Source organism: Aspergillus niger, assembly GCF_000002855.4.
Source record: "Aspergillus niger supercontig An04".
In the NCBI taxonomy this organism is placed as follows: Eukaryota; Fungi; Ascomycota; class Eurotiomycetes; order Eurotiales; family Aspergillaceae; genus Aspergillus; species Aspergillus niger.
The window spans coordinates 2,033,864-2,046,706 of record NT_166539.1 but is presented as its reverse complement, the minus strand read 5'-3'; the positions used below and the strand labels follow the sequence as shown (position 1 = coordinate 2,046,706).

The 12,843-nt window shown below is 52.0% G+C and overlaps 6 protein-coding genes across 6 annotated transcripts; 2 read left to right on the top strand and 4 right to left on the bottom strand.

The window, feature by feature from the left end:
* Positions 1–257: 257 nt before the first annotated feature.
* On the bottom strand, positions 258–1,421 carry An04g08390 (uncharacterized protein; the record flags this gene model as incomplete). Its single annotated transcript, XM_001402160.3, has 4 exons — positions 258–353; positions 472–991; positions 1,045–1,268; positions 1,338–1,421. The coding sequence occupies 4 exons, from the start codon at positions 1,419–1,421 to the stop codon at positions 258–260; spliced, it is 924 nt and encodes a 307-aa protein (XP_001402197.3).
* Positions 1,422–2,243: 822 nt separating this feature from the next.
* Positions 2,244–3,194, bottom strand: An04g08380 (uncharacterized protein; the record flags this gene model as incomplete). The annotated part of the gene is made up of 1 exon (XM_059747703.1): positions 2,244–3,194. The coding sequence occupies one exon, from the start codon at positions 3,192–3,194 to the stop codon at positions 2,244–2,246; it is 951 nt and encodes a 316-aa protein (XP_059600648.1).
* Positions 3,195–3,275: 81 nt separating this feature from the next.
* An04g08370 (uncharacterized protein) lies at positions 3,276–4,964 on the bottom strand (the record flags this gene model as incomplete). The annotated part of the gene is made up of 3 exons (XM_001402158.3): positions 3,276–3,672; positions 3,723–4,364; positions 4,414–4,964. The coding sequence occupies 3 exons, from the start codon at positions 4,962–4,964 to the stop codon at positions 3,276–3,278; spliced, it is 1,590 nt and encodes a 529-aa protein (XP_001402195.3).
* An 823-nt stretch (positions 4,965–5,787) lies between these two features.
* Positions 5,788–7,561, top strand: An04g08360 (uncharacterized protein; the record flags this gene model as incomplete). Its single annotated transcript, XM_001402157.1, has 6 exons — positions 5,788–5,874; positions 5,921–6,016; positions 6,072–6,141; positions 6,191–6,746; positions 6,801–7,176; positions 7,238–7,561. 6 exons carry the CDS (start codon positions 5,788–5,790, stop codon positions 7,559–7,561), a joined length of 1,509 nt encoding a protein of 502 aa, XP_001402194.1.
* Positions 7,562–7,960: 399 nt separating this feature from the next.
* An04g08350 (uncharacterized protein) lies at positions 7,961–8,336 on the bottom strand (the record flags this gene model as incomplete). The annotated part of the gene is made up of 2 exons (XM_059747702.1): positions 7,961–8,197; positions 8,256–8,336. The coding sequence occupies 2 exons, from the start codon at positions 8,334–8,336 to the stop codon at positions 7,961–7,963; spliced, it is 318 nt and encodes a 105-aa protein (XP_059600647.1).
* Positions 8,337–8,621: 285 nt separating this feature from the next.
* Positions 8,622–12,674, top strand: An04g08340 (uncharacterized protein; the record flags this gene model as incomplete). Its single annotated transcript, XM_001402155.1, has 4 exons — positions 8,622–8,663; positions 8,720–8,914; positions 8,963–12,264; positions 12,326–12,674. The coding sequence occupies 4 exons, from the start codon at positions 8,622–8,624 to the stop codon at positions 12,672–12,674; spliced, it is 3,888 nt and encodes a 1,295-aa protein (XP_001402192.1).
* Between the last annotated feature and the right edge of the window lie 169 nt (positions 12,675–12,843).

Below are 12,843 nucleotides of genomic sequence, written 5' to 3'. Positions count from 1 at the left end.
GGAGAGCTGGGGCACGCTGGTATAGAGGTAGGTAGAGAAGCGCGAGGAAGACCTGGTGTTGAGGAGATGAAGAGGATGAAGAGGAGAGGGAGGAATAATGTGGTATTTATAGGCCGTGGAAACCTGAGGCTTCCGCTGATATTCTCAGTCAGATGGTCAGTATGCCCTCACTAGGAAATGACCTTGGTTCTCACTTGCCTTGCTGCTTTCAGTTCTAGTATCTACTTGGTTATATTCAGCCTCGCCTTTCCCCCCTCTTACTCCTCTGCTATCTCAGTCTCAGTCATATATGAAGTGCCGTAACCCCTTGAACGGACCACCACATTGTCAAGTATATAAGACAAGTCACACAGCTATCAGGTTGTAGTAGAAATCTATCACAACAGACGAGTTCCCACATCCCCTCAAACAACTACACCAGCCCTACTCAATATCCGTCTTCGACGTTATCCCATCCCACTCACCCCATACCTTCAATAACTCCTCACAACTATTCCTCACAATCCCAAACGTATCCGACCCCAATGGCAGCCTCAGCGGCAACTCCATCCCCTTACATCTCCCCTCCCCTTTCACAGCCTCTACCACCAACTCAGCACCCTTCCTCGGATCCCCCGGTTGATTGCCATTCCAATCCAAACAGCCATCATAAACCTCTTGATTTAACTTCTCGTATTCCGGCAGCCGAGTCGGATTCCGGTCCTGAATCACCCCGGCCGCCATGACCTGCGTACGGAAATGCCCGTAGGTCAATATCGACACCCGGATATTAAACGGAGCCACTTCCATCGCGAAAGCCGGCACCATACCCTCAATCAGCCCCTTGGGGCCTACGTAGGGCCCCCCACAGGGAACGCCGTAGTAGGTGCCTACGGAGCCGGAGAAAAGGATGGTTCCGGTTTTGCGGGCGCGCATGTGAGGAAGAAGAGCGCGAGTGAGGGTGAAGGGGCCGAGGGCGTTGATGCGGAGGGAGTTGAGGAGGAAGTCGTCGCTGTGATTCTATTAGTTGGGAGTGTTGGTGGGATGGAGAGTGTAGGGACGTACGTCATCTCTTCGAAGGTGGATATGTCAATGTACCCTGCGTTGTTGACTAGGACATCTATCGGTCCGTACTTGTCCCAGATGTCTTGAGCTTGTCGCTTGATCTCTTCTTCTGGGGATGCCATGTCGAGTTCGTAGACCGCTGCACCGGCATCTTTGAGGGAGGAGAGACGGTCGGTTCCGCTGACGCCTTTGCTACCGCGGGCTGTGGCGATGACTTTGTCTCCCTATCACTATTATTTAGCTCCTTATATGTCCCACTTTGACGTGGTGTCTTTATGTATAGAGACACCTACCTTATCAAGAATGGCCCGCACCAAGGCCTCCCCTAGGCCAGAGGAGCAGCCGGTAACAAGCCAGGTGAGTTGCTGTCCGGCCATGATTCTGATGAGCAAAGAGCAGCCGAAACGATGAAATGAGATCGGAATATTAAGCCTGAGTCAGTTTCTTTTGTCTTATATATCTTAGTGGGATTACATTATTAAACCCCACCCTTAGCTTGGATGGCCTTCGATCTAAACAGGTAGTACTGTCTACCCGGACAGCCAATTGGTAGAGTCCCTCTTAGGGCCGGATTTAGTTTCCAAGCCCCGCCATTAGGTTGAACGCCTTAGACGCGGCCTTGTACGAATCATATGCAGAGTGAAATCATCCACGATGCACATAAGCGTCTAGAGTAATGCAGGGTCTATGCAACACTACGGCGGACGAGGATTGGGGTCAAAGTAGGTGACGTCAGTACCTAACAGGGGAATAAAGGCTTCGCAGGAGATAGAACACCATGACTGATGAGCTCGCCATGCTTTTTCAGGGTCGGGCCGAGGTCAGCTCCAGTTCCACCAATTTGCTGTCTTTGCTAATGTTACTATCTTCACCAGTATCACAGCTTTCTACAATGGCTTCATACTTTGGCATGACTCCGATTTTAAGGTGGGTAGTAGCTTTAGATTTACTTATGCTCGATAGGGGACTTGAAAAAGGTAAAGGTGGGTTGTGTGAAGAGACACAGATGTTCCCAGAAATTAATCAAATTCAGGTATCTTATTTGCGTTTACAAAAATCATGTGTTCAAGTCCCATATCAGACAAATCAGGTGTCAAAAGGTATCAAAGCAATATACTACCGCAATCCCAACCCAGCCAGCCAGCCGGCCACAAACATCAACATAGAATGAATTAACGGGTAGAATGAGAAAAGCAAGATCACTCCACAATCTCAAACCTCACATCCCTCTCTACCCCAAATGTCTCCTTCCAATCATCCCACAGCCTCGTCAACTCCTGCACATACGTCTCATGCAACTTATCAACATACTTCTCATCCATATCCCACCTCTGCTGCACGACCTCAATGGGCTTGCCCACGACCACATTAAGCGGTTTCCTATACGGACAAAACAGCCCAAATCTGCCCTTTGAGAACGCAACCCTATGACCCACCACAAACTCCCACACTCTCGCCACCAACCCCAGCGCCGACGATGACTTCGTATCAATCAAGTCAAACAGCTCGTTCTCGCCGAACGCAATGACAGGGACTAAATCCGCCCCTGTCTCGACCGCAACGCGTACAAACCCCTTGCGGATCTTGATCACGATCCCCATAGTGCCTGGCTTGGCGATGTTATACTCGCGGCTCCCGCCGACAGTGATGGCAATGGAACGACCCATTCCTCGCTCATCGTGACCACCGCGGGTGAGGTGCTTGATGCATGAGGTGCGAGAAACGCCACTTGCTCCCGTGGCAAGAAGGTATTCTCGCTGGAAGGGCTGGTAGAAGCAGTCATCTTTTATAAGGAGGGTATTAGTGAGTCCCGGGAAGAGGGAGGAGAAGCCGACGCCGTCGGCTGCAAAAGCACCCATTGCCCCGCGCAGGGCAATACCGTGCGGATGGTAGCCAAAGATGTATTTCCTCCTCGGAGAAAGGAGAGCAGAACGGTAGAGGGTGAGGGGGAAGTAGGAGGCGAAGGTTTTCCAGATGAAGGAGGTGCGGAAGGCATCGTTGCGATAGGGCAATGTGCCAGATTTGTGGGCCTTGGAGAAATATTTGACGTAGATAATGTAGAGGAGGACAAACAGGCGGAGACGGGGGACCAGGAGGAGCGAGTAGCCCAGCAGAGGGAGGTGAAACCAGGTGGTGCAGAGGAGAGTCATGAGGGTGGACTCGACAACGTCGGTTAGGAAGGGTCTGTTGGATTGGTTAGACGGATGCGATTGTTTGAGAGACGGGAGGGCTTACTTCGATGCGCCTTTGCCTTCGGTTTTGGGCATCTGCGCAGTTTGGAGTGTCATGCCTGCACGATTCTTGATCTCGTACAGTGGTGGCTGGTTTTCTGGGTCGGCTTCGGGGATGTGGATCGCTGTCGCCTTCTCCGGGTTACGTGCTAACTCTGCAATCTTTTCTGCTGCGGCAACGCGACCCTCTTTCTTGCAGAGTTTGGCAATTTCTGTTGCCTTTTCCTTGTAGGAGCGGTTGCTCATCACCTTCAGCAGAGCCTTGCTCAGCTCTTTGGCACTGATGTTGGGAGCCCGGCTCTTGTTGCCATACACTCCAATGCCTAGCCATTCGGCTCGAGCAGCGTTCTCGTAGCAGTCTTGCCAAGCTGGAAGGACGATGTGGGGGACACCATTTCTGGAAGAGTTAGTATGCAGTCTAGATCATGGATAAAAGGGGTGGCTCACTGAATAGCTTCGTACCACGAGTTGGCACCGCCGTGGTGGACAGAACAGACAATCTGGCCCGTCTGCAACATGGCCATGGGCTCAACCTCGAACCATGGGCGGATTAGCACGCTTCCCTCATCAGTCTCTTTCTTGAGCGGCTCGATAGAACGGCTGTAGATATCGTCTTCGTCGTGTGGGTGTTTGGGCAGCTTCCATAGGATCTGCACCTTCTCGCCTTTCCAGGCATTGAGGAACCCCTTCAGGCCAGTTGCAATCTCCTCAGCGACCTTGGGATCAGGTGCATACAAGGTTCCGAGATTAACGAGAATAGTTGGGGCCTGCTTCAGCCACTTGTGCATTTGAGGGTCCTGCTTCTCGACGGAAGCGGTGGGGAGCAGGATCGGACCGGCAGGGAGGATGTTTTCTGGCATCTTGCTGAATGGCCAGTCCAGCTCCTTCAATCCTGGAGAGATATGGTATCTATCCGGACGCCAAGCATCGGCAAACGGAAAGCGGCCGTGGATCTTGTGCTTGATGCGCCATTCACGGATCTCCCGACGTCGTCCACTGCCGTGGTACATCTTGGCCGTCTTGAGGACAGCCATGATGTTGAGGGGGATGAGATGCCAGGGAATGGGGTAGGGGAAGCCAGTTCCAGGTCTAGTCCTTATTAGCATTTGACTAATCATATAGAGGGTAAGAGACTAACAGGGGGTATTTCCATAGAGCAGCTGAGTTGGGTTGCATCCCGAGTACGATGTGACTCAGGGAGGTTGTATTGATCAGAATGGCCGTATGGCCTGTGTTGTAAGCAGCATCTCTGCCTTGGAGGAAGAAGAAGTCAATTGCAATTGTCGATGGCTTGACATCCTGGATTATCTCGACACAGCTCTCGTAGATGTCGACATACTCCTCCTCTGTCCAGCCCCAGATGTCTTCACACAGAGACTGGAAGCCCAGCACGGCACCATGATATCCCGGGGGATGAAAGGCACCACGCTTGCCCGTGCGGATGAAGACATCGGTGTTGGAGGGACCCCTTACAGGGTGGAAGTGAATACGCGACCGGAAGGACTCGTCATAAGCAGGTGCGTTGTCTGCCAGAAGTTTCTCCACCCGGCGCTCAAGGACCGGGAATGAGCCAATATGGACCTCAACGTCTCCTTGGACGAGGAGCTCGTGCGTGATTGCCAGGATGATGTTCGTTTGACCATGTTCACTGTTGGCCAGGAAGAGGACTTTGGTGGGTTGTTTGGACATAGTAGTAAAAAAAGGAAGAATGCTCAATGCCAGCCCCGCTGGTTGAGCAGTCGATTATAAAATAAAAAAAAGAGTTCAAGGTACTACGACTGAGAGAAGCTTCGAAAAGAGGGTGAACGAATGACAAGAGACGGGTTGATGGACGAAACCGCAGTGAAACAGATGGACCCTGACAGTACTTAAGGCACATTCAGGGTCCGTGACAAGGGCCCTTTTAAACTGATGTTCTTGTGATACTTGCTGACTCCGCATTGTTTGTGGTTAATTGAGATAGGAGGTGCTTGGCGGAGGAGTTGTGAATTCACCCAAAATTGAGGAAATTGGGAAGGGCGCCGGCGGAGTTTCAAGCAACGCGACCACAAAATCTGGGGGTTTAGCTCCAACCCTAAACCCATCAGACCGTCTCCCTCCATCCATGGTTCCACGTCGCATCGGGATCGACATGGAGGGCCATACCCTCCAACAGGATCAGCTGGTTCGATCAATCCTCAGATCATCCTCAGATAACGGCGAGTTGCCGAGGAATTACCGCGAATGGAACCTGATCCGACAAGGTTAAATGAAGTAAACTAAAAAACACTGGCGGAGTTCCCAACCATCCATCGGCATACCCCTGTTGCCCTGCATGGCGGTCGCAGCATTGGAGACTGGATGGTTGAGCAAGAAGGATGGAGAAAGGAGAACCAGAGCGGATCCCAACGACAATTGCTCTCATCCTCCGCATGGCGATACTCGGCCAGATCATAAATAGACCAAGTCTGAACTCTCCTGCTGCTGCTGTTCGCCCAGATCCAACTTTCACTCTCTCGTTTCACTCGTCAACATGGTGTTTGCGATGGCCTTGCCTTCGGGCCAAATGCCCGAGATTAACCCTAGCAACCTGTCCCTGCCGGTCATGGCGGTTGTCATTGTATGTCCTGCATTAACCTGGTAATAGAGCGTTGGCTAATTGTCAGGTCCCTTGGATATTCATTCTTTTGATCAAATTCCTTCCCAAGGGTCCTACCATTAAGGGTGTTCCGGGCTCTTTCCTCGATCTCTTCTGCTGTGGCGTATGTAGACCAGATCATCTTGACTCGACCTACTTCTTCCTCTAACGGCTTTCAGATTGCTACCAAGTTCAACTTTGTCACTGGGCGGAGTGCGCACTACTTCAACTCTCTCCATGTATCATACGGTATGTTCATTTCGGCCAGTGCACTCTGATAGCTTCTAACCTCGAGCAGGAAAAGTCGTTAGGTTCGCCCCAGGACAAGCCACCACCAACACCATCAAAGGCCTTCGCAACATCTACGGCGCCGGATCTGGCAAGGGCAGCACCTTCCTCAAGACCGGCTTCTACAAGGGCATTTCTCGCCGAAACATCTTCACAGCCAGCGATCCGGTCTACCATGCTTCCGTTCGAAAGCTGTTCAACCCCTCCATGACTCCGAGCAGCATGCAGGCTCATGCGAATGTGGTTCTGGAGTGTACCTCGCGACTGCACGATGTCATCAATGCCACCTTGAAGAGCACCGACACCATTAGTCTGAACCGGCTGCTGTATTGCCACTCTGTGGACACTGTCTCCGAAGTGCTCCTTGGTAAATCGTTGGGCTGTCTGAAGCGAGGAAAGCCGTACTTCTGGACCGAGCAGCTCAGCCGCATCTTCTTCTGGGCTACGATTCGTGATCAGTTTGCTGGATCTGGCGTACCCACTATGATCAAGATGATGCTGCGCTACTTGATCCGGAAGGGAGTCCGCTCTCGTGCAGAGCAGGCTCGGATGAGACTCATTAACGAGTAAGCGGAATCCCACAATAGTGTGTTTGACACAAACGCTAATGCAAGTTATAGACAGTTGACTGCGTCCCACAACCGCCGCGACATCATGGTCGAAGTGATGGAGAGAGCCGCCACCAGTGACCTGCCAGTGGATGAAATTGCAGAGAATTTCTCAGCCATTATGCTGGCTGGCTTTCACACCACTCAGAACGCTCTCTGCGCCACCATCTACTTCGTTCTGACACACCCCGAGGCCCATGCCAAGCTGATTAGCGAGTTGCAGACGGCGTTCGCCTCCCCTGAGGATGTTTCTGGAGATGTCGCCGCGAATCTACCCTACCTGAACGCCATTATCACGGAGTCCCTCCGTCTGTACCCACCAGTGCCACTGGGAGGCCCGCGCGTCTCACCGGGAGCCTATGTTGATGGGACTTACATTCCAGCCGGGGTAAGTGGCCTGACATGACCTGCTCAAGAATTGAGTTTGCTGACCAACCAATCTGTTACAGACCGAGATTTGCACATCCCTGTTTGCGCTACACCACAATCCCGAATACTTCAACGAACCATATGAATTTATTCCCGAGCGGTGGACCGACCCCGAATCCACCGACAAAAAGGAGGCTGTTCAGCCCTTCTTGGTGGGAAGCCGGTCCTGCGTTGCCAAGTATTTTGCGAAACAGATGATGCAACTGACTCTAGCATCGTTCTTTCTGGAATACGAGGCAGAGTACATTGGTCCTGTTAAGGACTGGCAGCGGGAGAGTCGCTGCTACGCCTTCTGGGAGGTGCCCGATTTGAAGCTGAAGCTCCGGAAGCGAGAGGCTATCTGATTTGATTCCCAACTTAATTCTTTCTTTCACGAGGATTCCCTTCATCTTGACATGATTTTCCCCTTCATTTCTTTAACCATTCCCCTTCACTTACTTTCTTTCATTTACACTGTGTGGACATAAGATTCGATGCTATACCCAGATTAAAGTTTTGGTGCAACACCATAGTTTCCAATATACATTAAGGAACGAAAATTTTTTAAAGTTTTCATCCGAGGAATCTGATCAATCAAACCGAGGCTTCTTTTAAAGAACTTAGTAATTCAGCTAAGCTAGTTCAGAAATATGCTTAGACCAGCCCATACAGGGTCCAATGGCATCTGCCAGTCAACGACTTCAAACGGCGGCGCGGGACCCAATTTTGAGGCAACTCACACCGGTCCTCGCTCAACCCCGGTTTCACGAGTGTGCGCCCGAGCCAACGCCCCGAAACAAGCACGCACCAGTAGCCAAGGGCGGTAGAATTGACAGAGGGGCTGTAATATCCGCCATACGGATCTGCGGCTGAAAACGTTGAGGTTTCAAGCTTGGGTGCAGCAACACATGGTTATCTCGGAGCCCTAATATTGGGTTCCTCGCCTTGTGCCTGACGATCCCGTTCGGCTTGAAACGCTGGTTCCCACACGGGCCATGTCCCTGGTTAACCCATCTTTGGTCTTCTGATGATTAGAGTTCCTGCAAGTTTACTACGAACTTGTGCGCCGATGAATGGGTGAAAATGCGAATAAGGATGGTCGTGATCTGCTGGGGTTCCGTGGGATTCGCTGCGGTTCATTTCGGGCTGTGTTTGCCATTTCTGAGGTTTCAAGTATAGGGGGTTCTCCTTCCTTGCTTTCTGGTTTTCTTGGAGATTCTATGGCTTGTTTCTGTTCATGTGAGGGATAGATTGCATGTGGTTTCTTTCCGATTAACTTTAGACTGGGCATTTCTGTTGAGCTGGGACTCGTCCGATCGTTGTGTCATCTTTTGTTTGCTGCTCTGTTGTTTTGCTTGCTACTGCTACACTAATAGTAATGACAACTTGATGGCGCATGCATGGTAGTCACCACCTGTCGACATCATGAAGTGGAAGGAGGACATTTGCCTGGAAGAACTTCCAAAGGTGAGTGTTATCTCATGCTATCTGAAAACCACTGTGCGACTGACACACCACAATAGTCACCAGGCACAGATAGCACCGCCATCTCCCTGTCCGACGTCGAGAAGAAGATTCTCGACAGGCAAGTGAATGCGCCCGCATCCGAGCCGGGCTTCTTTGGTATTTACCGGTATGCCAGTCGCTGGGACATATTCCTCATCATCCTCAGCTCGGCCGCATCCATAGCTGGAGGGGCTGCTCTGCCTTTGTTCACTGTGAGAATATCCATCCTGCAATTCCAGCGAATGTCCTAACCATCATAGGTCCTCTTTGGCAACCTCACTTCAACTTTCCAAGACATCGTCGCAGGCACCATCACCTACGAGCACTTCCATAATGAACTCAACCGATACGTCGTCTACTTCATCTACCTTGCCGTCGCCGAGTTTCTAACCATTTACATCGCGACCGCGGGCTTCATCTACACCGGTGACCATGTCGTTCAGCGCATCCGCGTGGAATACCTGCGCGCCATTCTGCGCCAGAACATCGCTTTCTTCGATAACCTGGGAGCCGGTGAAATCACCACCCGCATCACGGCAGACACAAACTTGATACAGGATGGCATCTCCGAGAAAGTCGGCCTGGCGCTGACGGGATTATCCACCTTTGCTACAGCATTCATCATCGCCTACATCAAGTTCTGGAAGTTGGCCTTGATCTGTAGTGCCACCCTTATTGCCCTGCTGGTTATCATGGGCGGGGGGTCCATGTTCACCATGGTTTATAGCAAGAGATCGCTCGACTGCCAAGGTCGTTGCGGTAGCTTTGCCGAAGATATTCTTGATTCTGTTAGAACAGTTGTGGCCTTTGATGCTCAAAATGTGCTGGCTGCCAAGTATGATGCCCATCTGTTAGAGTCTGAGGGGCCCGCCCGAAAAGCGCAGATTACCTTTGCCATCATGGTGGGTGCGCTTCTCTCCTGCATCCATTTGAATTATGGGTTGGGCTTCTGGCGTGGGAGTATCTTCCTTGTGCATGGAGATAGCGGTGTCCAGGCGGGTGATATACTCACTATCCTCATGTCCATTATGCTTGGGTCGTACCATTTGGGGAACGTTGCTCCAAACACCCAGGCCATCTCGAATGCAGTGGCTGCGGCATCTAAGCTGTACAGTACCATCGACAGGCCGTCGCCCTTGGATGCATCCTCGGATCAGGGCCTGAAGCTGGGCCACATCAAGGGCAACATTGTCTTGCAGAACATCAGACACGTGTACCCCTCGCGTCCCGAGGTCATTGTCGCCAATGACTTGAGTGTCTACATTCCAGCCGGCAAGACTACGGCATTCGTCGGGCCCTCGGGATCCGGCAAAAGTACGGTCATCGGGTTGATCGAGCGGTTCTACAATCCTGTGGCTGGACGAATCACTCTTGATGGACATGATTTGCAAAATTTGAACCTTCGCTGGCTGAGACAGCAAGTTTCGCTAGTATCTCAAGAGCCTCGACTCTTCTCCACCACAATCTACGAGAACATCAAATTCGGGCTGATTGGCTCTGACTTTGAGAATGAAACCGAGGCACAGATCACCAAGCGGATCCACGATGCTGCTCGCATGGCCAATGCGCACGACTTCATCATGGCTCTTCCGAGTCGATACGACACCAACATCGGGTCTTTCTCGCTGCCTGGTGGTCAGAAGCAGCGTATTGCCATTGCACGAGCAGTCGTCAAGGATCCTCGTCTGCTGCTTCTCGACGAAGCGACTTCAGCGCTGGACGCAAAGTCGGAGGAAATCGTGCAGTCAGCGCTGGATAAGGCCACCAAGGGTCGTACAACAATTGTCATTGCACATCGCCTCTCTACTATCAAAGACGCCCATAACATCATCGTTCTCGTCAACGGCCATATCGTAGAGCAGGGCCCACATGCAGAGCTCATGGACCGGAGAGGCGTCTACTGCGATATGGTCGAAGCCCAGCAGATCAAACAGCGGGACAAGAAGCGGCACGAGTCGATGACATTCTTTTTCGAGAATGACTACGCCACCTATCCCATGGAAGACCAGGACGCACTAAGCGACGATGGCTCAGAAATCGGGCTCAAGTCTGGCAGCAAACACCGACGCCGCCGCACCCGAATGTCCATGTTCATCCCACCCTTGCCAACGAAAGTCAAGCAGACTTTCTCTCTCTGGTCGCTATTCAAGTTTCTTGCATCATTCAATCGCCCCGAATGGCCGATCATGTCTCTAGGTCTCTGTGCCTCCATCATCGCGGGTGGCATCCAGCCCTCTCAAGCCGTCCTGTTCGCCAAAGCCGTCAGCACCCTGAGTCTCCCACCCTTCGAATACCACAAGCTGCGCCACGACGCCAACTTCTGGTCCTTGATGTTCCTCATGATGGGCATGATCACCCTCTGCATCTACAGTCTCCAGGGGACCCTCTTCGCCTACAGCTCCGAGCGCATGATTTACCGCGCCCGCAGCCAGGCCTTCCGCGTCATGTTGAACAAAGACATTTCCTTCTTTGACCGCGAAGAAAACACCACCGGTGCCTTGACCTCCACCCTCGGCGCCGAAACCAAGCAACTAGCCGGTATCAGTGGCGTCACACTGGGCACCATCCTCATCGTATCTGTCAACCTGGCCGCCTCCCTCGTCGTGGCCCTGGCAATGGGCTGGAAACTCGCCCTGGTGTGCATCTCCGCCGTCCCTGTCCTCCTCGCCTGCGGTTTCATTCGCGTCTGGATGCTCGACAAAATTCAGCGTCGCGCTAAAACAGCATACCAGAAATCAGCCAGCTCCGCTTGCGAAGCCGCCTCTGCTATCCGCACGGTCGCTTCATTGACCATGGAGCCGGAGGTGCTCCAATCTTACGAGTCACAACTCCATAACCAGCTGAGAAGCGACATCTTCCCCATCATCAAGTCCTCTGCGCTGTATGCTAGTTCCCAGGCCCTGCCGTTCCTATGCATGGCGCTTGGGTTCTGGTACGGCGGCACCTTACTCGGAAAAGGCGACTATTCCCTCTTCCAGTTTTATGTCTGCTTCAGTGAAGTCATTTTCGGCGCGCAAGCCGCGGGAACAATCTTCTCTCATGCTCCGGATATGGGCAAGGCCAAGAACGCGGCTGTGGAGTTCAAGAAACTCTTCCGCAACAACAACCCCACTACATCTGCAATCAATAGCTATCGGTACGGACCCCCCGTCCACGTTGCCTCCATGCAAGGGGAGGTTGAATTCCGTGACGTGTCGTTCCGGTATCCCACACGTCTGGAACAGCCTGTTCTACGCCACTTGAACCTCACCGTCAAGCCAGGACAATATGTCGCTCTGGTGGGGTCGAGTGGTAGTGGCAAGAGTACGATTGTTGCCCTGTTGGAACGGTTTTATGAAGCGCAGGTGGGCGAGATTTATATTGACGGACGCAACATCAAAGCGTTGGACAAGAAGTCGTATCGCAGTCATTTGGCGCTGGTCAGTCAGGAACCATCGCTGTTCCATGGCACTATCCGGGAGAACATTCTCCTGGGTTGTACGGATAAGGAACATGTGTCGGAGGATATGGTGGTCAGAGCGTGCAGAGATGCGAATATTTATGATTTCATCATGTCGTTGCCGTGAGTCCTCCCTGTCCCTTTCCTCTTTGTGGTATATATGCGGTTACTGATAGAGAAACAGACAAGGCTTTGACACCCTCGTTGGTAACAAGGGTGGCATGTTGTCAGGTGGACAGAAACAGCGTATCGCGATTGCGCGTGCGTTGATTCGGAACCCGCGCATTTTGTTGTTGGACGAGGCGACTTCCGCGCTGGATTCTGAGTCGGAGAAGGTGGTGCAGGCTGCGCTGGACGCGGCTGCCAAGGGGAGGACCACTATTGCGGTGGCGCATCGGCTAAGTACGATTCAACGGGCGGATATGATCTATTTCTTAGAGCAGGGAGAGGTGATTGAGTGTGGGACACATAAGGAGCTGTTGAGGAGGAGGGGACGGTATTATGAGATGGTGAATTTGCAGACTTTGAGGTGATGATACCATTGACTTGGTGGGTGGTTCATGGGTTATGTGAAGGCGTTAGTGGTAATGTATATTAATGGTGAGATGGGCTTTGATTGGGTTTAATTGGAATCTGTATATTTTCAGATGGAGTCAACTTTTGAATGGCAATATATCCTCGGCGATACCGTCGGAGATAAGA